At 39.9% G+C, this 27,810-nt stretch overlaps 2 protein-coding genes across 4 annotated transcripts in view; both read left to right on the top strand.

Annotated features, from left to right (window-relative positions):
- The window catches only part of LOC109425343 (uncharacterized), a 165,746-nt gene that overhangs the window by 24,517 nt on the left and 113,419 nt on the right, over positions 1 to 27,810 (top strand). For 2 of the 3 annotated variants that reach the window (XM_062846472.1, XM_062846473.1), the window contains exon 2: positions 15,413 to 15,449. The exons of the other annotated variant lie outside the window; for it this stretch is intronic. The gene's annotated coding sequence lies outside the window, so the exon portion shown is untranslated. The remainder of the gene's footprint in view (positions 1 to 15,412; positions 15,450 to 27,810) is intronic. 3 annotated transcript variants of the gene reach the window in all.
- On the top strand, positions 20,965 to 23,597 carry LOC109429857 (uncharacterized protein K02A2.6-like). Its single transcript, XM_019705843.3, has 2 exons — positions 20,965 to 23,403; positions 23,517 to 23,597. The coding sequence occupies exons 1-2, from the start codon at positions 20,965 to 20,967 to the stop codon at positions 23,595 to 23,597; spliced, it is 2,520 nt and encodes an 839-aa protein (XP_019561388.3).

The raw sequence follows: 27,810 nt of genomic DNA on the forward strand, positions 1-27,810 counted from the left end.
GGATTCCTTTTGGACTTCCTTCGAGGATTCCTCTTGATGTTCCGTCAAGGATTCCTCCTGGACTTCCTTCAGGGATTCGTCATGGACTTTATTAGGGGATTTCTCTTAGAATTTCTTCGGAGATTTCTCCATGAATTTCTGCGGAAATCCCTCGTGAAATTCCAGTGGGGTTTCCTCCTGGAATTTCTTCGATAATCCCTCCTAAAATTCTATCGAAAATTATTACTTCTAATTCTTTTGTGAATTCCTGTTGAAAATTCTTTGAGGATTACTGCTGGAATTTCTTTGATATTCGTGCTAGAATTCTTTCAGAGCTTCCTCGTGGAATTCCTGCTGGGATTCCTACCTAAATTAATTCAGGGGTTCCTCATAGAATTCTTAAAAGGATTCCTCTTGGAACTCCTGCGTAGGTTTCTCCAAACAGCTCCCATTTTTTGTCAGGAATTCCTCTTGAAATTCTTCGAGGGGTTTCTCATGGAATTCCTTTGAGGATTCGTCCGGGATATTTTTCGATGGTTCCTCCTCAGTCTTCACGGTGCAACATAAACCAAACGTGTACGAATGTTTTTGTACCCAGATAAACATTGCATTCAATGTTCGATCCACGCGAAGCAACTTGTACATGCACTTGAACACAAGCGCAGTGTACAAGTTTGTGCACCGGGTTTGTACTCATGTACAAACATGGGTACAAATGCTGTGTGTGTTCACCGGAGCGCTGCGCCTATGAGTGTACACAAGTAAAAGCGCATTCTTTTGCTGGGCTGAGTCAGCCGCCTGTTAAAGCTGATGTTCTGTTTGTGCAATGATCTGTGTGCAATGTTCTGTGTGCTTCGGCATAAAGTAGTTACTGGAGAACCATCACATGCGCATGTCATCAGAAAGGCTGGACGATTAAACCCTCGAGTGACCGCGCTGGCTGTTGTATTTTGTACGTGGTGTTGACGGAGGTGGCCAACCGCGCAAGGCACGGAAGGTTAATGACGATCCGCTACAACTCAGATATTCTACCACACGCCATCGAGGTTATCCAGCAAATGAATTAATGTTATCATTGAATGCGCACCTATGTGAACAATTATTGACTCATACGAAAATATACATAGTTTAATAAGAAGTTAAGAAATAAAACTTTTAAGTTGAACTTTTTGTTTAATTTCTTTTTATTTGTGAATTTAAGCTGAACTGAGAAAACAATGTTTTGTAAAATATAATTTTCTTGTTGACAGTTCTGCGTAAATTAATTAAATTGATGAAGACAGCAACTTTCTAGGCTATCAGGATCCAAAGATACACAAATTTAGTGCCGTCTAGCAGTATAGTTTTATTTAAAATGTTTCATCATCTATCTGTATATTTTTTTTATGAATCATAACACAGCACTAGAAACATCCTGAAATGGCTCCAGAAATCCCTGAAACTTCCTGCACATTAGAACCTTTGAAATCTCCAAAACGCTTTTGTAACGCCTCCGAAATCCGTTGAAAATCTAAAGAATCTTCCTGAAATGTCTCCCAAAACCCCTTCGGATCTCCTATAATGCACCTGAGAACTTCCTTAGGCCCCGAAAACGCCCCGGTAACGCCACTGAAAATCCTCTGAAACTTACTGTAATGCCATCAAAACTCATCTGAGACCCTTCTAAATCCCAGAAAACGCCCCTGTAACGCTGTAACGTTTGTTAGTTACAGACTTTGTTATGTTAGATTTCCAATTGCACTGCTAGGCGACGTTAGTGAATGGTAAAAATTTCACTTCATTCGACGCATATAATCCTCAGATATAGCAATTGAAAAAAAGGCAGTCAAAAACGAATCATCTTACTATAACCGCTCTTAGTTCATGAAGGCTTAACCATTGCCCAAATTTCTCTTAATTTTACTTAACTAGTTAACCCTAAAAGGGATACCTTCGTGGCCTCAGTTTCGTCACCTCGCTGAGTGTGTTCCATCAAAGACGAGCTCTGAAAGGCGCCTGGGGTCCAATGGACCCCAATCCAATGGATCCAATGGGTCCAATGGATCCAATTTAGGGTTAAGGATCTAGCAGTCACAATTTCAAAACTTTTGACCCAATTTATAAAAAGTTACGTCTTGATGAACTTTTTTTTTGATAATTTTTACACTTGCTTTTGCAAATTTGCAGTGGCGGAATCAAGAAACAATCGGCTAAATAACACAGAGATCATATTTTATTAAACAACTTTGCCGAAGACACCATCGTTCTAAGTTCCTAGATATATGAAATGTAAAGGCTCTCTAGCGCCGCCTAGCGGTGGAATTTCGAATCAAATGATCCCCGATGAGTCCTTAACCAGCCGCGCAACTTTGCCGAAGACACCAACTCTCTAAGTAATCGAATTTCTGAGATTTATGGGATCACAATTTCAGCAGTGTATCATCTGTTTTTCTGTGATTTCTGTGGTATCAAAGACAAACACACATGACACTGGAGACATTTTATCATGTATATGTCAAGATCCTGATTATTTAGAAAGATGGTATCTTCAGCAAAGTTGTTATCTCGTCAAGGACTTACTAATGGAAGTTTGTTCGATTCGAAATTTCGCCGCTACGCAGCGCTAGACAGCCAACAAATTTTACATTTTCTTCCAAATTCAATAAAAAATTATCAAATCTTCAACAATTTTCAAATTATGACTGTTGGTTCCTCAAGGGGTTGTTCATAAACCAAGTAGAACAAAAATTTTGATCATCTCAAACGCCCCCCCCCTCTACCTAACACTCCTACCAAAAAGTCTACGTGGTGTATGAACGGCCCCCAACTACTTAGCTTGATTTGGTACAAATTTGGGCATAGTTAAGTCTACATAAAGTTAGAGCTTGGCTTCTCAACCTTCGTTTTGCGACCCCCCCAACTGCTTGCAGGCACGCTTCGATTGTTTTACGAAAAGCGCAGTGACGACAGGCTGGGGGGTCGCGAGAGCCATGGTTGGGAACCGTGGAGTTAGAGTGTTTCTAGTAATGTGGCTCTTTTTTTACAACCGATTATTAAACTGCTATTTCTCAGGATCAAGGTTCAACATTTACCTACGCCGCCTAGTGGCAGTTGGCTGTCCATAAACCACGTGATCATTTTTCTACCCGCCCCCCTGCGTGGTATTATCTTCAACCACGAAAAAGTTAGCATGTATAGGGGGGGCGGTCTCCACCTCAAAGACCACGTTGTTTATGGATAGCCCCAGATTGCTGAATCGAACAACCCTTCCAAAACGCTTTGAAATGTTAATCAACTTTGCCAAGGGCATTAACTTTCTATGTTATCATGATCCTGAGATATAAGCAATATAAAGCTTCGGTGCTCACTAGCACCGCCTAGCGACAAACGTCCGAACCCAAAAGCCTCTAATGTATAAGTCTGTAATCTAACAAAAACCTTAATACGTACTTAATACTTACCCAGTAAACATTCGACATTTTGCGATTTCATATGATCATCATTACGATGTCCCAAATAATCAATCGAAAGAACAAAATACGACTTCGTGTGATATGAAATACGATGTCCGAAATTAGCTATAAAAAATTGACAGCTAGCCTAGAACACGGCTCCTCGAGATTATGAACCCAAGCCCATACCATTGTACTAACTGATCTGCCTTGAGAAAAGCACAAATGTTGACCAATATAAACTTAAGCTTTCTAAACCACCTATGAAACTTGCCTTTGCCTTTCTACATGAATGATATGAGGGACGGGCTGCATTTTTTTTCTAAGTCATTGCGATTCCATTTATTACAATGCTGTACTGATATATAGTATACCTAATGATGCTGCCAATTTATACACAACTCCTAGCGAGTTGGGTTTGCGCTTATTACGACATGTTTTGTTTACAACATTAGTCTCGCTTCGAGTGTACGCTTCGACGTCGTCGTCGTCGTCGTGGGAAAAGTATACTGCTCATGTAGGAATAATTGTGGGACAAATGTCTTCCTTCGGTAGCTATGAACACTCCCAAAGTTTGCCCGAATATCATTATTGGTAGGGAGAATGATTCCAGTCCCAAAACATAATCAGCGGCCAGGCGGTGATGATCAAGGCAAGTGAGATGCTTATTCCACAGACAAACAGACGCCTCACTCTACTCACTTCCCATCGTTTTACTTTTTAACGGATTATTCAATTATTCTGTAGTTCGCAAATCGCTCGCTCTTGGCGCTCGCATCGTTTTTGCTCCTGTTTGACGTTTGCTCACTACCGCCATCTACTCAGTGGATTTGCGTAGCACAGCAAAATTAGCATTGGGCGATTATGTTTGCGTGACGATGATTTTTATCGCATTTTGTTCCAAGTGATACGTCTGTTTGTCTGTGCTTATTCCATTTTGCATCCAACATCACCCCATCACCTCGTCGCGGTGCCGAAATTCGTACAAAGCCACTTGCTCTGAATTTAATTTTGTGAACAGATTTAGCTAGGGAGCAAGGATATGAATTTCAGCACACCACAGTTTCAGAAAGATTATGACTACAGTGTATTGATCTTTTACCGGGAAGCGCGGATTTCATCAAATTTCATTAAGTCGTTACGATTTCCACCCAAACTTTACTAACATTAAATATGACTTGTAAACGTATGCAAACAGCGACGACTTCATTTAGCGCTATTTATGACTTGCTCTATACACAACAAACTTGTTCCGAAACAAATCGTAGCAACGATTTGTATACAATTGGACTTGACATTTTTTATCACAAGTTCCAACGGTTTTTACGATTTTGATTTCTGACAGCAAAATATACGATTTTGAATGCACTTCTCATTACGATCTGTGGTTTACTGGGTATGACTCACATGTGATACAGGAATCACACAATCAAATGGATGCAACACCACCGCACCGAAACTGCGCCGCACTGTGTGCAGCACGCAATGTTAACGCATACCCCACAGGAGCGATGCGGCGACGCAGCGTGAATTAACACTCGTGTGCATCTGGTCTAAATCTTCCACCACGCAAAACCGAACGCGAATTGATCTGTACACGATGTGCACGCCGTGTACAAGCTGAATGTTTAAACATGGGTACACGCACTCGTGTACAGCATAGGTTCGCGGTGCACAAGTTTGATTGAAACATGACAACAAACTCGTGTGCAAGTTTGAGCTGAACTTGCACACATATATTTTGTACCCAAGCGCAACACGGTGCATGTTTACTTGAAGACTGTTCCTCCTAGAAGTCCTTTGGAGATTCCTTTATGAACTCCTCTGGAATTCTTGAATCTTTGTTTTTTTTTGGAATTTCTTTGGGGTTTCCTCCTAGAATTCCTTTGGTGATTCCTCTTATATTTCTTCAAAGATTCCTCCTAGAATGCCTTCAGGGATTCTTCAAGAAATTCCTTCAGGATTCCTCGTAGAATTACTTCGAGATTTCCTTCTGGAATACTTTCAGTGATTTCTCCTGAAATTCTTTCGGAGATTCCTCTTGGATTCCTCACTTCCTTCTGAATATTTTTCGTTGATTCCTGCTTGGATTCTTTTGGGAAATCCTGGAATTCTTCCTGAGATTTAATCTGAAATTCCTCGAAAATTTCAAACAGGGATTTCTTTAACCTTCCGTAACTCGCGCGGTTGACTACCTGCGTCAGCACCACGCTAATGATGAGTATAAAAAGCGAGATTTTTTCATCGTGTTGTACAAAATACAACAGCGCGATCGCTCGAGGGTTAAAAGTTTATGCAGAGATTTCTGAACCGCCAGAGATTCCTGCAGAAGTTTCTTTATGGTTTCATACAGTAATTCCTGCAGGGATTAGTCCCGAAGTTTCTTCATGTATTCCTCCAGAAGTTCCATCAGAGGCTCCTCCTGGAATTACTTTAGAGATTCCTCCCGGAAATCATTTGGGAATTCCTTAGCGTAAATAGTGTGACTTTATTTTCAAATTTGATAGCTTCTGAAGGTTCTGTACCAGTACATTTGCCCCAGAACTTCAAATGCACAAACATCAAAAAGAATGATTCATAAAACAGTATCATTTTTATTTTGTTCTTGCTCACTTGAAATAAACTTAAAATATGAAGATTAGGGGTGCTATATTTTATTTATTTTTGGGAGATTTGTGCGCCTAAACTTGTGAGTAGGTGTTGAAGTTTGCCATTGTGGCGGTCATTTTGAATTTATAACATGCCTGTCCTTGAGGTTGCAGAAGTCATCATTAACAACATCGTCATCACTTAAAACTTTAGCATTTTCCTCGCCAAATGTTTGATAAAATGTTCATAATGAAAATGTGGTACTGTATTCCATTCTCTATTTGTACGTATATATATACAGGGTGACTGGTAATTCGTGTTACACCCGAAAGGAGGTGAAAGTAGACCATATTTGCAGCAAAAAATTGTTCTACAGGTAGGTCCGGAAATCACTGCTAAGTGAGTTATTCAAAAATTAGTGTTATTAAATTACCCCATCTTTAAACATCTCTAACTCAGAAACTATGAACCGTATAATCAATCTTAGCGCATGGATAGAAAGCTTAAAGCTTTGTCTTTTAATGCTCTTTGGACAGGTAATTGATAAAAAGTCATTTAAGTGCAGAAATTTTGACTTTTATGTAAAAAGTGCCTAAAAATGTACCCCCTTTTCACTTTTTTTGATAGTTTACTCGTGAAAAACATAATAAATGTGAGAAATGTTCTTCTACAAAACATTCATTTTTTGATACGCTACCAAACTGTCCTTTGGTGCAACATTGTATCTTTCATAGTTTTGTCACAATCTTGATTTCAAAATTTTGTGAAATAAATCAATGTTTTTATTGCAATACTGTCTGGCAACCCTACACGTTTGCTTGCTGTTGGTCGTCGTGCGCATGGCAACGAAGTCCAGCGTCGCGGCGGCGGTCATCGTTTGACAGAGCCAACAGTGAACGGCAAATTGCGCGCAATGTTTATGAATCAATCTCAAGGCATCCTTTTCTTTGGGTGAAGATTCAATTCGCCTAGATGCCATACACCACACCCAAACCCTCTCACTGGTGGAATTTAGCGAGATCATAACGCTGGGTGGCACCGTTTTAAGGGATATTCAAACCTACGGGCCGAGACTGGGTCCGGGCCGGGGCCGCGGCCGAGACTCGATAGGGCTTTTGTCGCTTCGTTCTCACTGCACACAATGCTCACCGGGCTATAGCGCCTGCGCACCAGCAATTTATGTTGCGCGAACGCACGCACAGTATGAAGCGGTTGTCATTTATTTTTGTTTTTTGTTTCTGCGCACTTTCTCCAGTGCGTTTGATTTACATTCATCCAGAACTTTCTTTTGTAATATCTACAGGAATCTGGGATTCCTCCAGCTTTTTCTATGATTTCCCTTGGAGTGCTTTTTGGGACTCTCCCATAGTTCTTTCTGGAAAACCTCTAATGAGATTCTTCTAGGAGTCCTTTCTGGTATTTCTCCAGCTACTCCGTCTGGGTTTTTGTCCTTGAGTTCTCCTAAAATTTCTTCTGGGATACTTTCAAGAACTGGTTTAGAATTTTTCTTCAGAAATTCCTCCAGGAGTAGCTTCCCACAGTTTATTTATTTTTAGTTCAACGGGAAGCCCTCCTGAAGTTCCTGAGAGTGAGTCCAGGAGCTCCCCAGGCATTTCTCCAGGGCACCCCGAAAAAATACCAAGGAAATTTCTTTAGAATTAGCCCAAGAATTCCTCCAGCATTTGTCGTAGAATCACCCTAGGATTTTACTGGGAATTTCTCCATTATAACTCTGGAAATTGATGCTGGAGTTCTCCAGCAATAATGAATGCTTCTCTTCAGGATTTTTCCCGAAAATTACTGGAGGACTCAAGGGATTTCTCCACAAATTCCTGCATTAATACCACCAGGACTTCCTCAAGGGATTCCTCCAAAAAATCCTCCACGATGTCAACTAAAAATTCTTCCAGTAGTTCTTCCAGAAATAACTCCAGAAATTCATCTCGAAGTTCCTACAGGATTTTCTCTTCAGGAATTGTGGAAGGGATTTCATCAGGAATTCTTCCAGGGATTTTACAAGACAATTTTTCAATAAATTGCTCCAAGATTTTCTTTAAGAATTCCGGCAAGGATTCATCTAGGAATTCCTCTGACGATTCCTCTAGAATTTTTTCTACGGTGTCCCCCAACAATTCTTGCAATTCTACCAGGAAATTCTGCAGGGATTCCTCCAGGAATCCCACCATAAATTCCTCCTGTAATTGCTGCAGGAGATTCTCTAGAGGTTCCTCCAAGGATTCCTCTAGAATTCCTTCCAGAATTTCTCCCAGGAAATCAAAAAGAAATTCATCCCAGGAAATCATCAAGAAATTCCTCTAGAAATTCCTTCAGTAATTCCTCCAGAAATTCCTTCAGTAATTCCTCACAGAATTCCACTAGGAATTTCTACAGGGATTTCTTCAAAAATTTCTCCAGAAAGTACTCCAGGCATTTCTCCAAGAATTACTTCATGAATTTCTCCATAAATTATTCCAGGAATTCCTCCAGAAATTACATCAGGTACTGTTCCAGGAGTTCCTCCAAGAATTCCACCGGAAATTCCTCAAGGAATACCTCCAGAAATTCCATCAGGTATTTTTCCAGGAAGTCTTCTTGGAAATACTCCGTGAGTTACTCCAGGTATTCCTACAGGATTCTTACAGATGTTTATCCAGGAACTACAGCAAGATGTCCTCCAATTTTTTTTCCAGGAATTCCTCCAGTGATTTCTTCATAAATTAAATGTAAATGCTCCAGAAAATTCTTTAGAGATTCCTTCAGAATTCCTTCCTGTATTTGCTTCAGGAAATCGTCCAGAAATTTCGCCAGTGATTCCTATAATAAATCTTCTATGGATTCCACCAGGAGTTCGTACAGAATATCCTCCAGAAATTCCTCCAGGAATTCCTACAGAAAATACTCCAGGAATTCCTCCAGGAATTTCACCAGGAATTACTCCAGGAATTCATCCACGAACTTTTCCAGAAATTCCTCCAGGAATTCCTCCGAAAATTCCTCCAAGAATTCTTTCAGGATTTTTTCCATAAAGTCTTCCAGGATATACTCCATGAATAACTCCAAGAACTGCTTCAGGAATAACTCGAGAAATTCCTCCACGAATTGCTTCAGAAATGACTTCAGGGATTCCTACGGCAATTCTTCCAGGAACTACTTGAGGCTGTCCTCAAAAAAATCCTCCAGGAATTCTACAAGGAAATACATACGGGATTCCTCCAAGAATTACTCCAGGAACTACTCCAGGAAAGCCGTCAAGAATTCCTCCTGGAAACAATCCAAGGGTTCCCATAGTTTCTCTTTGGATTACTCCAGGAATTCGTCAAAAAAAACCTTTCGGAATTTTTCCAGAATTCCTTTTAGAAATACCTCAAAAAAATGATTGAAGAATTTATTCAGAAATTCTTTAAAGAATTGCCGTAGGAATCCCTGAAGTCATTTCTGAAGCAATTCGTGGATGAATGCCTAGAGTTATTCCTGAAGCAATTCTTGGAGTTATTCATGAAGTATATCCTGGAAGACTTTATGGAAGAATTCCTGAAGGAATTCTTGGAGGAATTTTTGGAGGAATTCCTCGAGTTATTCCTGAAGCAATTCTTGGAGTTATTCATGGAGTATATCCTGGAAGACTTTATGGAAAAAATCCTGAAAGAATTCTTGGAGGAATTTTCGGAAGAATTCCTGGAGGAATTTCTGGAAAAGTTCGTGGATGAATTCCTGGAGTAATTCCTGGTGAAATTCCTGGAGGAATTCCTGGAGTATTTTCTGTAGGAATTCCTGGAGGAATGCCTGGAGGAATTTCTGGTGGATATTCTGTAGTAATTCCTGGGGGAATCCCTAGAAGATTTATTAAAGGAATCACTGGCGAAATTTCTGGACGAAAGAAATCACTGGCGAAATTCTTAGAGGAATTCCTGGAGTGTTTTCTGGAGGAATGTCTGGAGGAATTTCTGGAGGATATTCTGTACGAACTCCTGGTGGAATCCATAGAAGATTTATTAAAGGAATCACTGGCGAAATTCTGGACGATTTCCTGGAGCAAATACAGGAAGGAATTCTGAAGGAATCTCTAAAGAATTTTCTGGAGCATTTACATTTAATTTATGAAGAAATCACTGGAGGAATTCCTGGAAAAAAAAATTGGAGGACATCTTGCAGTAGTTCCTGGATAAACATCTGTAAGAATCCTGTAGGAATACCTGGAGTAACTCACGGAGTATTTCCAAGAAGACTTCCTGGAAAAATACCTGATGGAATTTCTGGAGGTATTCCTTGAGGAATTTCCGGTGGAATTCTTGGAGGAACTCCTGGAACAGTACCTGATGTAATTTCTGGAGGAATTCCTGGAATAATTTATGGAGAAATTCATGAAGTAATTCTTGGAGAAATGCCTGGAGTACTTTCTGGAGAAATTTTTGAAGAAATCCCTGTAGAAATTCCTAGTGGAATTCTGTGAGGAATTACTGAAGGAATTTCTGGAGGAATTACTGAAGGAATTTCTAGAGGAATTTCTTGATGATTTCCTGGGATGAATTTCTTTTTGATTTCCTGGGAGAAATTCTGGAAGGAATTCTAGAGGAATCCTTGGAGGAACCTCTAGAGAATCTCCTGCAGCAATTACAGGAGGAATTTATGGTGGGATTCCTGGAGGAATCCCTGCAGAATTTCCTGGTAGAATTGCAAGAATTGTTGGGGGACACCGTAGAAAAAATTCTAGAGGAATCGTCAGAGGAATTCCTAGATGAATCCTTGCCGGAATTCTTAAAGAAAATCTTGGAGCAATTTATTGAAAAATTGTCTTGTAAAATCCCTGGAAGAATTCCTGATGAAATCCCTTCCACAATTCCTGAAGAGAAAATCCTGTAGGAACTTCGAGATGAATTTCTGGAGTTATTTCTGGAAGAACTACTGGAAGAATTTTTAGTTGACATCGTGGAGGATTTTTTGGAGGAATCCCTTGAGGAAGTCCTGGTGGTATTAATGCAGGAATTTGTGGAGAAATCCCTTGAGTCCTCCAGTAATTTTCGGGAAAAATCCTGAAGAGAAGCATTCATTATTGCTGGAGAACTCCAGCATCAATTTCCAGAGTTATAATGGAGAAATTCCCAGTAAAATCCTAGGGTGATTCTACGACAAATGCTGGAGGAATTCTTGGGCTAATTCTAAAGAAATTTCCTTGGTATTTTTTCGGGGTGCCCTGGAGAAATGCCTGGGGAGCTCCTGGACTCACTCTCAGGAACTTCAGGAGGGCTTCCCGTTGAACTAAAAATAAATAAACTGTGGGAAGCTACTCCTGGAGGAATTTCTGAAGAAAAATTCTAAACCAGTTCTTGAAAGTATCCCAGAAGAAATTTTAGGAGAACTCAAGGACAAAAACCCAGACGGAGTAGCTGGAGAAATACCAGAAAGGACTCCTAGAAGAATCTCATTAGAGGTTTTCCAGAAAGAACTATGGGAGAGTCCCAAAAAGCACTCCAAGGGAAATCATAGAAAAAGCTGGAGGAATCCCAGATTCCTGTAGATATTACAAAAGAAAGTTCTGGATGAATGTAAATCAAACGCACTGGAGAAAGTGCGCAGAAACAAAAAACAAAAATAAATGACAACCGCTTCATACTGTGCGTGCGTTCGCGCAACATAAATTGCTGGTGCGCAGGCGCTATAGCCCGGTGAGCATTGTGTGCAGTGAGAACGAAGCGACAAAAGCCCTATCGAGTCTCGGCCGCGGCCCCGGCCCGGACCCAGTCTCGGCCCGTAGGTTTGAATATCCCTTAAAACGGTGCCACCCAGCGTTATGATCTCGCTAAATTCCACCAGTGAGAGGGTTTGGGTGTGGTGTATGGCATCTAGGCGAATTGAATCTTCACCCAAAGAAAAGGATGCCTTGAGATTGATTCATAAACATTGCGCGCAATTTGCCGTTCACTGTTGGCTCTGTCAAACGATGACCGCCGCCGCGACGCTGGACTTCGTTGCCATGCGCACGACGACCAACAGCAAGCAAACGTGTAGGGTTGCCAGACAGTATTGCAATAAAAACATTGATTTATTTCACAAAATTTTGAAATCAAGATTGTGACAAAACTATGAAAGATACAATGTTGCACCAAAGGACAGTTTGGTAGCGTATCAAAAAATGAATGTTTTGTAGAAGAACATTTCTCACATTTATTATGTTTTTCACGAGTAAACTATCAAAAAAAGTGAAAAGGGGGTACATTTTTAGGCACTTTTTACATAAAAGTCAAAATTTCTGCACTTAAATGACTTTTTATCAATTACCTGTCCAAAGAGCATTAAAAGACAAAGCTTTAAGCTTTCTATCCATGCGCTAAGATTGATTATACGGTTCATAGTTTCTGAGTTAGAGATGTTTAAAGATGGGGTAATTTAATAACACTAATTTTTGAATAACTCACTTAGCAGTGATTTCCGGACCTACCTGTAGAACAATTTTTTGCTGCAAATGTGGTCTACTTTCACCTCATTTCGGGTGTAACACGAATTACCAGTCACCCTGTATAAGTTGCCTCGACTCTGTGCTCTATGCAAATATTGCAGTTGTCGTAGAATATTGTAGTGTTGAGTCCATGGACTGTTGAGAAGATTCTGAATGCTCACTACACCTTAAAGCTCTCCTAAGGCCAATATGCAGTAGATGAAATCTGTCGTCCCATTGCTTTTCAGCTTAGTGCTCTATGATAGCTTTCACAATTATTAACTTTTAAGGAAACGATTGTTACTTAAACTGGAAACTTTTAGTGGCTACGCAGTTTTTATTCGTAAAACGGGTTTATTGTTTACCCAATGTTTTTCCCTAAGAGCCGAAACGTTATGTAAACAATAAACCCCTTTTTAACCCTCGAGCGATCGCGCTGTTGTATTTTATACAACACGTTGAAAAAATCTCGCTTTTTGTACTCAGTATTAGCGTGGTGCCGTCACAGGTAGTCAACCGCGCGAGTTACGGAAGGTTAAGAATAAAGACTGCGTAGCCACTAAAAGTTTACAATTATTAACTAAGGATCGATTTCTGTACTCCCGCTTAAGCGTTAACCTGGGTCTCGCAGACTGACTCAATTTGCTCTCTCAACAGGAGCCTAAATCGGGAGCTTGAGGTTATGGTCATCCTGTGTGATCGGTTAGGAAGTATTGTAAAATTGGAATACAAAAATATCTTCAACTTTAACTTTTTTTTAAACAAACTGTATCTCACATATGATCAAACCATTTTCCATCTCTCATTTTGATCAGAGACACATCCGCCGAGAAACGATAAAACACTAACGTGACTCTTCCGACGGCAACCTTTCACGGAGCACAGCATTGCAACCCACGTCCACACATTCTATCAAAACAAAACAAGTAGGCACTGACGCTGTATAGATCGTAAATAAGCGATAAAGAACTACAGGAAACAACTGAATAATCCTCGAATGTAACCAAACTTTATTACAGTCATGTGTACTGATTCAAGCTTGAACATGGTTTACCTCTTTTGAGAGAGCGTAGAGAGTAAAATCCGGAGTAAAGAGAAACTCGAATGACAGATGCGACCAAAGCAATTTAACACATGAAACGTGTTTCAAGATTTGCTTGAAAACAAAAAGGGGTTGAGTCCGCGTTACTCATGGTTTAACTATATGGATAAGCCTGGCTTAGCGGTTAATGCTCAAGAATCCATCTTTCAGTCCTCAACAAACAGTGCTGTGAAGTTTCAGTATCAACCGACATTTAAAGCTGAAAATGAGGTAGGTAACCACTCAGTTTTTCGTTTACCATTGGAATATCAATTGACTATAGCCTCTAGCCTCTCATTCAATTAATCCCCTGTTAGGAGCATAAATTTATGGTGTAGTATTTTCAAAGCTTTTACGAGCGTCACTGGCGTAGCCACGGGGAGGGGGGGGCGGTTGGTTAGGGTTTACCCCCCCCCCCCCCCCAGCAAAAGATTTTTTTCACTCGTCCGAAAGCTATGTAAAGTGCAGTGATAAATTTTCATTAAAACTGGTTTGATTTTGAAGCAAAGCAAAGCAAAAACAACCGTACACATCGTAGTTGCTACTCCGTGATTGACCAGAACAATCGAAGTTGCACAGAGAACCAGTGAATGTGAAAGGTTGGGACTAGCTAACCATTCTCAATGTGTACAATTCGAGAGTTCAGCAATTTAGAGTCAATAACGGCAACGGTCACGTCCTTACGGTCATCAGGAAAGGAAAGGAATGTTAGTTTGACAACCGTTGCTACTAGATACCGTGGAATCCACAGCATCCCCACAGTTGTCACGGGAAGGAGTGATAGTTTGTAAGGTAGAGTTAGTAGATCTAGGAGCCACCTCTGGTAGGTGATATGATCCACTAGTTATATGGAAATACACGTCACGGTCTTCATCACGATTATGATTTATTTGGTCACGATGACCACCCCACACAACAGTAAGAGTAATACACATACGACAATGGTCGATTAATATCAAACGCGTCAGCGCATTAATCGTTTACCGACCTGTGTCTATATGGGCCCTGTGATTGTAAAATGTTGTAACATACAGGGGATGGCCAAAATGTTTGGGATAGGCAACTTTTTTTTCTCCCTCAAAAAAATTCACTAAAACACTATTTTTAGACAACTAATTTTTGAACTGTCATATCTCGGAAACCAGTGAACCAAATTCAATGATTTTTTTAACGTTTATCAACAATATATTGATACTTAATACGACCTCATAAAATGTTATATTTTTTAATGGCGAATTAAGTTATACCGGATTGAAATGTTTACCCATACAGAGGAAAATAAGTCAAATTTACAATACCACACAAAAATTACTAAATGTGTTCTTTCTTCAATCTAAATAGGCTCTAATATATCCGATTAGAGATAACTTGAGAACAGAAGTGGAAAATCTTTGGATATCAACACTAAAATATATTGACATTGATGTAAAAAAAATACATTTTTTCGAGAAAAATCCAAAAAGTGTCAATTTATGATAACTTTTTTCAACGTTTAAAAAGTACCTATGTTTTAATAGTTTATGAAGCACATACATATTGTTAGTGTACGTTCAAAATTTAATTCAATTCGGTACACTGGTTTCCGAGATATGACAGCTCAAAATTGAGTTGTCTGAAAAATAGTGTTTTACCCGAACGGTTCTAACTTTGCGAAACATTAATCAATCGAGCCCAAATTTGTACCAATGATGCACACATAATAGGTTGACAAACAGTCAAAATTTGAGAATTTTTGATGCACTCTATGAAAAGTTATAGCATGTTGAACTTTTTTGTGAGAGAAAAAAAGTTACCTATCCCAAACATTTTGGCCATCCCCTTTATATGTTTTATGCCGTAAATAATTTATAAACATCCATTTTGCGTGAATTGTAATGTGAATCTGCCTTTTTGTTTCAGCATCTTCCAATCTGATGGAACTACTTCAATATTTTCGGTAAGCATAAACTGCATCTATTTAATCCTACATTTGATTACAAATTCATACATCGAAGTTCTATGTTAAACGCTAAATGACCAAGCCGTACAAATTCACATCATCAAAAGAAACATTTTGTATGCACCTAACTTCCTCCCATCATTCATGCCGGCACATTTGAACAGCAAGCCCCTCATTATCTTCGACACACCATCATAGAACTGCTAAGCGAGCATCTTCCGAACACGACACGCAGCCGGCACCTTTGCCTAAAATACCATCTACCGCGGGGGACAATGGAACCTGTTATTAGCTGCTCAAGCTGCTCACAAACAAACAGTTAACTCGTGCGCTCAGTTCCATTCACCTTTGTCTCCGATTTTTTTCTATTGTAGCCATAGCTCCATCAAATAGACCTCACTCGGCCAAACGGAAATGCCATCCGAAGAGTGACGATCTGCTCCCTTCTTCCAAGCTCCAAGCCACTTACAGGGGATGGCCAGAATGTTTGGGATATGCAATTTTTTTTCTCCCACAAAAAAAAAATTAACATGCTGTAACTTTTCATAGAGTGAATAAAAACATCTCAAATTTTGACTGTTTGTCCACCTATTATATGTGCATCATTGGTACAAATTTGGGCTCGATTGAATAATTTTTCGCGAAGTTGGAACCGTTTGGGTAAAACACTATTATTTAGACAATTTATTTTTGAACTGTCATATCTCGGAAACCAGTGAGCCGAATTGAATGAATTTTATAACGTTTATCAACAATATATTGATACTTAATACGACGTTATAAAATGTAATATTTTCTCACGGCGAATTAAGTTATACCGGATTGAAATTTTTACCCATATAGAGGAAAATAAGTCAAATTTACAATACCAGACAAAAAATACTAAATGTGTTCTTCCTTCAATCTAAATAGGCTCTAATATATCTGATTAGAGATAACTTGAGAACAGAAGTGGAAAATCTTTGGATATCAACACTAAAATTTATTGACATTGATGTAAACAAATTACATTTTTTCGAGAAAAATCCAAAAAGTGTCAATCCATGATAACTTTTTCCAACGTTTGAAAAGTACCTATGTTTTAATAGTTTGTGAAGCATTTACATATTGTTAGTATACGTTCAAAATTTCATTTAATTCGGCTCACTGGTTTCCGAGATATGACACCTCAAAAATGAGTTGTTTGAAAAATAGTGTTTTACCCGAACGGTTATAACTTTGCGAAATTTTAATTAATCGAGCCCAAATTTGTACCAACGATGCACACGTAATAGTTTGACAAACAGTCAAAATTTGAGATTTTTTGATGCCCCTATGAAAAGTTATAGCTTGTTGAACTTTTTTGTGAGAGAAAAAAAAGTTGCCTATCCCAAACATTTTGGCCATCCCCTGTATATACGCCCAGATGGTACTGATGAATCTTTCCCGAGAACAGATTTTCTCGTTTTCTCAACATGCCGTAAAGGGGGAGAACGTTGATCAGCTCTTACAAATGGCCAGTAAATAGGTAAAGAATTACTGCATGTTTTGTTTAGTAGTGTAACAGAGCAGGTAAAATAAAAGATTCGTCGCTGTTGGTTTAATTTAGAAAAACTTATCAACGGGTTTTTATCTTGATTTAATTATTTAATCTGAATGACGGTTTTCAGCCCGGTCACAGTGACAGTGACTTTGATTTTGAATAGCTATCAATCAAAGCTAGCTGTCTGCTTTCCATGGAAGGTATATGTAATGTAGTTGACCGAAGTCACCCCGTGCCACGGTTCCATCAAAACAATCTAATTTGAGAAGCATGCCCGCGACCGCCGGTACACGAAAAGGTCTAACAACCAACAATCCGGGAGGAATCTTCTTCAATCTTGACTGTCTCGGGTGAAAAGACCCCTGGTCACAACGAACGCTCAATCACATGACTTCCTGAATGGGCTAGGCACAACGATGTTGGTAGGTGATGCGCTCGTGTTGAATTTACGAGTCCGAGATGCGAATGAAATGTGCAGGTCACTTCTTTAAGCCGATTTCTTTTCTGATTACGGTTGATTTGTCACGTCTTTTGAACACCATTGGATTACCGTGGCATCTAGAGAGGAAAGATGGATTTTTCGTGAGCTGGTGGTTCAAAATAATTTCTTATAAAGATTAACCATGGTTCTCACGAAGAAAGTTGAAATACGCGTATATGTCAAAAGATAAGCATTGGACGGCGAAATAAAAAGGTACAACACTGATTCCATTCATTCGAAAAAAAAAACATTGAAGTGTTGTGTACACACCGGTTTTGAGACATATTCGCTTGAGAACAGCCATGCTCAGTCGTCGGTGATGTGACGGTTCTATAACATGTAGTCTCAGCAATAACTAATGGCCCCAGCTATACAGCAATTCAAAGTGTTCATCTCCGACTGCATTCTTTCCGGCTTCGCGAGGCAGCCCACATGTGTTAGGTGTAAAATTTTACTAGAAAATCAGAGTTCGATTCTCGTCTGAGACTTTTTTCATATGTCAGTGCTAAAAATGACATATTTCCCAACCGTCAGCAGAGTAATTTCAAAATTACACTGAAACTACTATCGTACACGATTTAAATTCAGATAGGACTCACCAGAAATATTTTAGGAATCCTTCTACAAATCTAAAAATAATGAAATTTGTACGAGACAGAATCATCTAAGAACGTAAACATTTTCAAGACTGTTTGTGATAAGACTCAATTCTACGCGTATCTTGTAAGTACTGGTTGGTTGCGTTAGATATCAACAAATCCATTTCACTAGATATGTAGAATCAGTCACCTTTTAACTCGGTGAAATAGCCAATAGGAACGAGATATGCCTCACAATCAGCGGATCCGGTGTTCGAATCCATGCATGTCTATATTTTGCATTTATATATTTTATCTGTCGAATCGGTTCTATAGATTGATAGACGCTAAAAAAAAGTTTTATTTTGGGGTGTCCTGAAAGACGTAAATTTACACGTTTTGACCTCTATGTTTGTGTCTTTGAAGATGCTCGAATTTTTCAGGTTCAGGACACCTAAAATTACATGGAATTTTCCAAACATTTATAATATCCCTGGATACCTCACAAGGTTTTCTCCGTTACTCGCATTAGCGTAGTTAGGGGGGTTTCAAATTTGGCATCATCTAGAATCTTTTCTTGACAGACACCCAAAATTTAAAACTTAACACAATAATTCTTATATTTTTTAATGGCACATTTAAACAAAACTTAAGCACACTCTGGTCAGAATCAACAGACTCTCTATGAGTTTCTCCAGAAATACCTCTATCTATTTATACAGTGATTTCTCTAGGTTTTCTTATGGATTCCTACCGGTTTTTCTTTCAATCAGCTTCCCTTAGGATTCTCCAGCTCCAGTCCTGATGGGGTTGTACAGAGGGTTCAAAATTTCATTCAATTCGGTTCACTGGTTTCCGAGATATAACAGCTCAAAAATTAGTTGGCTTGAGTATTTTACCGGAACGGTTCTAACTTTGCGGAAGATTGATCAATTGAGCCGAAATTTGTACCAATGATGCACATATAATAGGTTGACAAACAGTCAAAATTTGAGATTTTTCGATGCACTCTATGAAAAATTATAGCATGTTGAACTTTATTGTGAGAGAAAAAAAAAGTTGCCTATCCCAAATATTTTGGCCACCCCCTGTATATACTAGAAATTTCTGCAGAGATTGGTCCAGCATTTTCTCCTAGGATTTCTTAGGAAATTCTCGGAATTATTCTAGGGATTCCTCAAAAAAATTCTATTGGGATTCCTTCAGGAATTTCTTGCGGGATTATGCAAGACAATCTTCCTGGGATCTAATGTGTATTAAATGAACATCCCTAATTGTACTACTTCATCATTCCATTCTATTGTAGTTCCTAATAAATAACGTTCGTAGTTCTCTCGTGATCGTCAAGCTATACACTTCATTTCTGTCGATGTCCGAAGTATCATAGTCCGATTAATACATAACAGCTGGCGACGAGACGGGCAGTAAATTAAAAGAACGGTCGTGAAACGTGATAAAATGTCATCGGAACGTTTTAGTATTGAACAGTTCGATCCGAAAAAAAGTGATTTTGGTTCCTACATAGATCGGTTCGACCAATTTCTTATCGTCAATAATGTCTCGGACGAACAAAAGAAACGAGCGATGCTCATTACACATATTGGCCCGGATGCATATGCAGTTTTGGAGAATTTGGTTATGCCTGAAAAACCAGTTTCTAAAGATTTCAAAGACTTAGTGAAAATCCTTAAAGAACACTTTACTCCAAAACGTGTGGTGATGGTTGAACGCTTTAAATTCCATAAGCGAGATCAGAAGGAAAATGAAAACATGGCGGAATATATTGTTCAGCTCAAGAAGATGGCAAAATTCTGTGAATTTGGAGCCGAGCTTCCGTCTGTGCTCAGAGATCGCTTCGTGTGTGGTATGAAGGATGAAAGTATTCAAAAGAAGTTGTTAACCGTAGCCGACCTAACGTTTGATAAAGCTTGTTCAATCGCTCTTAGTATGGAAGCAGCACACGAACAAGCAAGCGTTATGCATCAAATAGTTGGAAAAGTGTTCGACAAATCAAGGAGATACAACAGTCGACGAGACCAGCAGCACCAACTACCTTCGACCTCCAATAGCTTCAGAAAGGAGAATACAACGAAACCGGTCTCGTGTTACCGGTGTGGTCGTAGTCATAATCCAGCCACCTGCCCCGCAAGAAAGTGGAAGTGTTTCTCGTGTGAACGTATTGGTCATACATCAAAAATGTGTCGGAACAAAAACGTTAATTCTGTGGAAGAAGAAAACTATAGTGATATGAGTGATGATGAACAACAGTTTGTAAACACTTTGTTTTGGGAGCGTCCATGTGAGTGTGATCATCGTTCTGCCACCAAACAATCAGCATGTGGACAATGTGATGAAGAAGAAGTCAATATGGTGAGCAAAGCGTTGGATCGAAAAGCGAATATGTGTGTGATGAACATGAATGGAAGAAATGTAAACATTGAGATTGACACTGGAGCTGTAGTAACTATCATGTCAACAGAAGTGTATGAAAACCTATTCAGTGAAATTGAGCTAAAAAAGTGTTCATTGGAATATGCGTTAAAGACGGTCGGAAGACAAACTCTGAACGTCATCGGAGAAATCATCGTTACGGTCGAAACAAACAGCAAGTTGCACAAGCTGGTAGCAATTGTGGTCAAGGATGTTTGTACTCGCGATGTATTGGTTGGCCGAAATTGGCTGGACCGCTTGGCTCCTGGATGGAAAACGTATTTTGAGGATGCTGTGTGTTCCAAAATAAAAGCTGTTAAGACAGGGAACGACATCGACGAGTTTACAAGTGATTCGCAGCGTGCACATTGTTCGGACGGTACTGGCATAAAGGGGTTTAAAGCCCAAATACAACTGAAGCCAAATGTCCAACCAGTGTTTAAACGAGCCCATAACATTCCCTTTGGGCTAGTGGACCGTGTGAAAAATGAACTGGATAGAATGGTGCAAAATAGTGTATTGTGTCCAGTGAAGTTCAGCCAGTGGGCCTCGCCAATCGTAGTTGTTGAGAAGAAGGATGGCTCCATCAGGATATGCACCGACTTCAAGCGGACTCTGAACAAAGTGATAGACGTAGAGCACTACCCGTTACCCCAATTGGAGGATGTTTTCGTCAAGGCTCAAGGTGGGCGGTTCTTCACAGTGTTGGACATGACAGGAGCGTTTCAACAGTTGAAAATTGCAGAGTCTTGTGAAGAGCTTTTCACTATCAATACCCCGTTTGGCCTGTACCGCTATAAGAGGCTGACTTACGGTGTGTCCAGTGCTCCGGCCATTTTCCAGCGCGTTATGGAAACCATTCTGGCAGGGATTCCGAGAGTGATAGTGTACATTGATGATGTTTTTATATCCGGCCGTGATGAAGAAGAAACCAGACGCCTTACCAAACTTGTCCTCGACAGACTTCGTCAATACAACGTTCAAATAAACTTCGACAAAAGTAAATTCATGTGTGAAGAAGTTGAGTACCTAGGCCATACGTTCAACCAAGACGGTATACAACCAACAAAAGCCAAGATGGATTGTATACTAGAAAGCATTCCTCCAGAGAACCTGAAACAACTTCGCTCTTACGTGGGTATGCTGAACTTCTATCACCGCTTCGTTCCTGAACTGTCAACTGTGCTGAAGCCGCTTTACGAGTTGACGAAGAAAGGTCAAGAATTCCAGTGGTCCAGCGAGTGTCAAGCTGCGTTTGAGGAGTCGAAGAAGAGGTTGTGCCAAAATAGTCTAATAGTTCCGTATGATCCTACCAAAGAAATAGTGGTTGCAAGCGATGCCAGCCCATGGGGGCTTGGAGGATGCCTGTCCATCATCATAAATGGAATGGAGAGACCAGTGATGTTTGCATCGTGTACACTTTCAGAAACCGAGCGAAAATATTGCCAACTACAGAAAGAAGCTTTGGCGATAGTGTTTTGTTTAAAAAAGTTTCACCGATACATCTACGGCCGAAAGTTTACGTTAGTGACCGACCATGAACCTTTGAAATTGATATTCGACCCACAAAAAGATGTACCTGTTCTAGCTGCACAACGGATTCAAAGGAATCCGTCGTTGGAGTCGAGTACAGTAGAAGATACAGTCGCATCATTCAACCTCTCAAGTGACCTCCCTCTTTGCTACCATGCGGTGGCAGAAGAAACGGTAAAGGATCCAGTGCTTCTGCAAGTGCTAAAATATTTGGAAGATGGTTGGCCGAAAAATGAACAACGTAGTGAAATGAAACCGTTTTTCTCCAAACGCTATGAGTTGAATTTAGAACAAGGTTGTATTCTGTGGGGCTCTCGTGTCGTTATTCCCACTAACATGCGTCAAAAGGTGCTGCAAATGTTACACGATCAACACGTAGGAATAGTGCGGTGCAAGATGTTGGGGAGAAGTGTATGCTGGTGGCCTAGTATGAATGAAGAGATCGAAGCTTTTGTTGGCCGCTGCTTAGAGTGTCAGACGAATAGGAGAAGTGAAAAGAAGGATGTGTTCTCACCATGGCCATCAACAAGCTCGAACTGGGAACGTCTTCATCTGGATTTTTGCCAACTGTACGGACAAAATTATTTGATTGTATTCGACGCTCATACCAAGTGGATTGAGGTATTTCTTATGAAAACCACTACGGCGGGAGATGTGGTCCAGATTCTGAGGTCGTTGTTTGCTCGTTTCGGTATCCCGGTTAGCATCGTCAGTGATAATGGCCCACCTTTCACCTCTACCGAGTTTGTTAGTTTTCTACAAGGCAACAGCGTCAAGGTGTTCAAGAGTCCTGCATACCATCCCGAGTCAAATGGATCCGCTGAAAGAGCTGTCCAAACAGCGAAACAAACACTACGCTCTACTCTTAAACACAAAAAGAAACCTGCTGAAATTCAACTGGCTTTGGAAAACTTTGTCTTCAAGTATCGAAACACACCATCAACATCGACCGGCCAAACACCCAGCGACATGATGCTGAAACATAAAGCTCGGACGCTGCTGAATATCCTCAAACCTTCTCCATTCAATCAACCACCAAACCGGCCAACGCTTAAAACGAGGAAGGCGCTCTGTGTAGGTGACAAAGTTACGTTGAAGTGGAAGCCGAACACCCCTGCGATTCCTGCAAGAATTCTACACATCGTTGGTCATAACACGTATTTGGTGAATGTCAACAACACCGTTAAGATGGCTCATGCAGACCAACTTCGAGCATCCGATTTAGACGAGAATATGTTCCCTGGTTTAGTGATCCTGCCTAATGTCTCTGAATCAGTGACAGATCATTCGGAGACTGAGCCTCTTGAGAGGGATAAAGGAGAATTAGCAGCTGCAAACACTAAAGATGGCCATACATCGGGCGAGGGTGCTGATCTAGCTTCGCCGAAGGTTCGACGTTCCGAAAGGGTAAGAAAACCTCCAGAGCGCTACGGAGTATCCAAAGTAAAGAAAGAGAGGAGATAATGTGTATTAAATGAACATCCCTAATTGTACTACTTCATCATTCCATTCTATTGTAGTTCCTAATAAATAACGTTCGTAGTTCTCTCGTGATCGTCAAGCTATACACTTCATTTCTGTCGATGTCCGAAGTATCATAGTCCGATTAATACATAACAGGATCCTTTCAGAAGTTTCTCCGGTGATTCTTTCAGGAATTCCTTCAGTGATTTTATTCAGATATTCTTCCAGAAATTTCTCATGGAATTCCTCCAGGAGCCTATATTGGCCTTCCTCCGGGAATTGTGGCTAGGATTCCTCAAGCAACTCCTGCTGCGATTCTTGCAGCAATTTCACTTAGAACTCCTCCAAAAATTCTCAATATGGTACCTTCAGGTATTCTACTAGAGAAGTTCCAGAAATTCTTCCGGAAAATCTCCCTTGGATTTTTCTAAAAATTCCTTCGAATTCTTGCAGAAATTTCTTTGATTGTTCTACCACGAATTTCTCCAAGCACTCATCCAGGAATTCCTTCAGAGATTTTATCCAAAGATTCCTCCAGAAATTCCTGCATAAACTCAATTTGGCCTTCCTTCAAGGATGCCTCACACAAGTTTTCCTGCGGTTCTTCCTGCAGTTCCTCCATAAATTCTTATTAGAATACGTCCAGAAATTCTTCTAGTGATTCCTATACGAATTTATCCTAGCATTGTGGCTGAAATTCTTCCGGAAAATCTTCCTGATATTCCTTTAGAAATTCCTTCTGCGATTCAATCAATTCGTTATAAATTCTTTCTAAATACTTTTACCTGTTCTTGCAGGGAATTCTCTAGGTATTCCAAGGATTTTTTCTTTGGATTCTCCCGGGCATTTCCTGTGTAGTTTCCTCCAGCAATTATTCCTAGGATTTATGCTGAGATTTCTACAATGATACAGCCCAAAATCCTGCAAATAACACCTCTTGAGATTTTTCCTGTTATTTCTTCAGAAGCTCTCCGGTGATTCCTCCAGGAATTTTTAACCAAGGATTCTCTCTTAAGTTTCTCATGCTCTTCCTCCAGGAATTTCAGCTGGATTTCTCAAGATATTCCTGCTGTGGTTCTTCCAGCAATTCCTCCTCGGACTCCTCCTGAAGTACTTACTGAAATACCTCACGGAATTCTTCTAGGGATTCTTCTAAGAATTTCTCCAGGGATTCCTCCAAAAACTTGCTGGGATAATTCAAGGCAATCTTCATAGAAGCATTGCCTTCAGTGTTTCTTTCTGGAAATCTTAAAGGATTTTTTTCCTGGGATTTCTTCAAATATTTATCATTGAATTCCTCCAGGAACCCCTCTTGATTTTCATCCAGGAACTCCTCCTGGGATTCCATAAGCGATTCCTGCTGCCTCTTATGTGTCAGCAATGCCTCCTAGGTCTCCTCCAGAAATTCTTATTGTGATACCTGCAGGAATCCCTCTAGGGATTTCTTCTGGTATTCTTGCTGGGATTCTCCTATGCAATTTTCCTTGGATACTTTCTGAAATGCCTTTGATTCTTCCAGGAATTTTTCTTAGGACTCATCCAGGAGACCCTCTAGAGTATTTATTCATGGATTGCTCTAGAAATTAATCATGATATTACTCCTGGAACTCCTCTTGATCTTCTTCAAGGAATTCCAGCTGAAGAAATTCCAATATAAATCTCTACAGAATTCCCTAAACGAATTTCGGGAATAGTTGGAATTTCCAGAGAAATTTCAGGAGGTATTACTAGAAAAATCTCTAGTGAAATCGTTTAGGGATGTACGGGGAAAACTTATAATTAATTAGAAGGCACAGATTATAGCTAACTGACAAATTGAGAGATGGGTCGCTAGACCACAGTATGGCCATTTCTTTGCAAGTTCCTGCAGCATCACACACGAGACGCGACATGGGACAAGACATAACACTTATCGTTCTTACAATCATCAAGAAAAGATTAAAATTGCCGGTTTCGGGCGTGATCTAGCCCATCTACAGGACAATGTCCCACTGACTGCATTGATTTTCGTACGTTGTTCGTACACGTCCAAATACTAAGAGTTCATCTTGTAACCTGTCGGTAAAATTCAAAGATTTTTATAATTTGTATGAGCCGAATGTTGGCGGAAATTTCATTTTTTTTTTTCAAATACCACAGTAGGATATACTCCCGTTCAGGACCTCTTCCCGTATTTAAAAATACGGCCTCACACGGGCCGACTCGGAAGTCAAAATGGCTTCCGAGTCTAAACGCAAAGGACACCTCGTCGTCCGAATCCGGACGATTCCCTCAGGCCTCCGGCCCAAATTACCCAGGAGGAACTTCTCTCGGGACGGTCACTCCGGTGTCGTCCTTGGCCGTGTCGATATTGCCAATGAGAAGAAACGCCTACATTCGCCATCGACCCCAGCAAAGCCGCTGGAACGATTCCGATGCCATTTCGGACCAACGGACAACCCCGAGCAGCCCCGCTGTGAGAATCAGGCCCCATGGTAGGGCTACCGCAACCGTGCGTAACCGTGTGGGCCAACGCCGAAGAAGTATAACAGTGAGTACAACGTGAAGATCGATCCCCTCTCTTACACGCCACACAAAATGTTACCTTTTTTTCTGTAGGGTAACTTATCACTGCGACCAATTTTCTGATCATTTGTGATACACCACCCGCTTTAATCTATATAACCACATATCAAGGCGATTGGTCACTATGAGCAGAGACCCTCAGCGCATGATCGTCGGATGTTTCCCAGCAGGGAAGAATGTGTCGTATAAAATTAATTACTTTACAAGGCTGTAAGTACCATATTTCAGAGGGCTGTAGGAATCCCTTATCAAAATATCTTACTCTTGTAGTAAAGAGTGTAACACAGTCACGCAATACATGTGCAGAGGTTTCAGATTCCTCATCGTAAAATCGACAAGTATCATCTTCAACTTTTCTCATTATTTTCTTGTGATAATTGGTAAGACAGTGTTCTGTCTTAAATGTTACCTTACACCCACACGTCGCAGAATAGGGTCAATAAATGTTTAAAGAACATGAAAATTCGGTGTTTCCATACTTTGTCACGCGTCCCCTTGATCACCCAGTAGTAAGCCGACTCTGAGACCCAGTTCGAGGAGTTTCTTGCTGCTGCTAGCTTGTACGGGTTAGTAGTTGGCAGGCAGCTAGTTACAATCTCGGGACCCATGCTTTACTTCCCTTCCGAAGGAAGAACTCACATTGTTTTGTGAGTTTGTCGGGAGTGGGATTCGATCGCAGGTCCACGGCGTGATAGTCAAGTGATCCAACCATCACACCAGGTCCACTCCACAACTTTGAAAGTTCTAAGGTAACTTTGATGGAAATTTTTCCAGTAATTTCTTTTGGAATTTGTCGGGAAGTTTTCCGTGAATTTCATAGGATTTTCTTCAAGCAAGCCCAGTTTGGAATTTCTGATTTTTCAATTCAGCAATTATCGGAAGCAATAGATATAACTAGTATTAAATCATAAAAAATTGCAAAAGTAATCACGATGAAATTGCCTGAGAAATTTGCAAAACAACTGGAAAAAATTGCTAAATAATTTCAGAAGAATAGCCACATATTGAAATTATAAAAAAAACTAAAGAAATTAAATAAATTAAATTCCAATGAAACTACCACAGAAATTAAAAAAAGGGCTAAACATCTCGTTAATACAGATAAAAAAAATCTTTCAAAGTAGTTGCATAGGAATTCATTACCGGTGGAATTCCTAAAGAAAACATCAAGGCTGTTTTTTTAATTGGCTAAATGCAATTTAAAAATAATTCTTTAAGAATTTTCCGAAATCATCAAAGGAGTTCCTGAATAAAACTTTGAAAGAATTCCAAAAGTAATTGCCCTAGTATCACCGTGACAGATTTTTTAAAGAACCACCAAAGATTTTTTTTTTTCAAATAATGCAAGTAATATCGGGATTGCCGAAGGTATTCCAAAACTATCTGCTGCAGGAATTCCTTAAATAATTACAGAAGAAATTTTCTAAAGAATTTTCATTACAGTTATTGGAGCGATTTATAAAAGAATTTCCCAATAAATTTTCAAAGTTATTGCCGATAAAATTTTCAAAAGAGATGCGTGAAAGGTGTTTAGTGTCAATTTCTAAACATAGGGGTAGGCGGGGCATAATGAGCAGCTTAAGCATTTTGCCACCAAATCCAGTAAATTAAGTGCAACCAATGTGTAATTTTAACGTTCAATCCTCATTTGAACCTTAACTGACAAAACCCAATCGTTGAAATTCCGAATAAAGTTATAAATGTTGTAGAATTTTATGTTTTTAAAAACGTATAAAATCGCGAGTTGTGTTTTGGTGGTGGGGCATAATGAGCACCCTAGGTGGG

Source organism: Aedes albopictus, chromosome 1 (genome assembly GCF_035046485.1).
Source record: "Aedes albopictus strain Foshan chromosome 1, AalbF5, whole genome shotgun sequence".
NCBI lineage: Eukaryota > Metazoa > Arthropoda > Insecta > Diptera > Culicidae > Aedes > Aedes albopictus.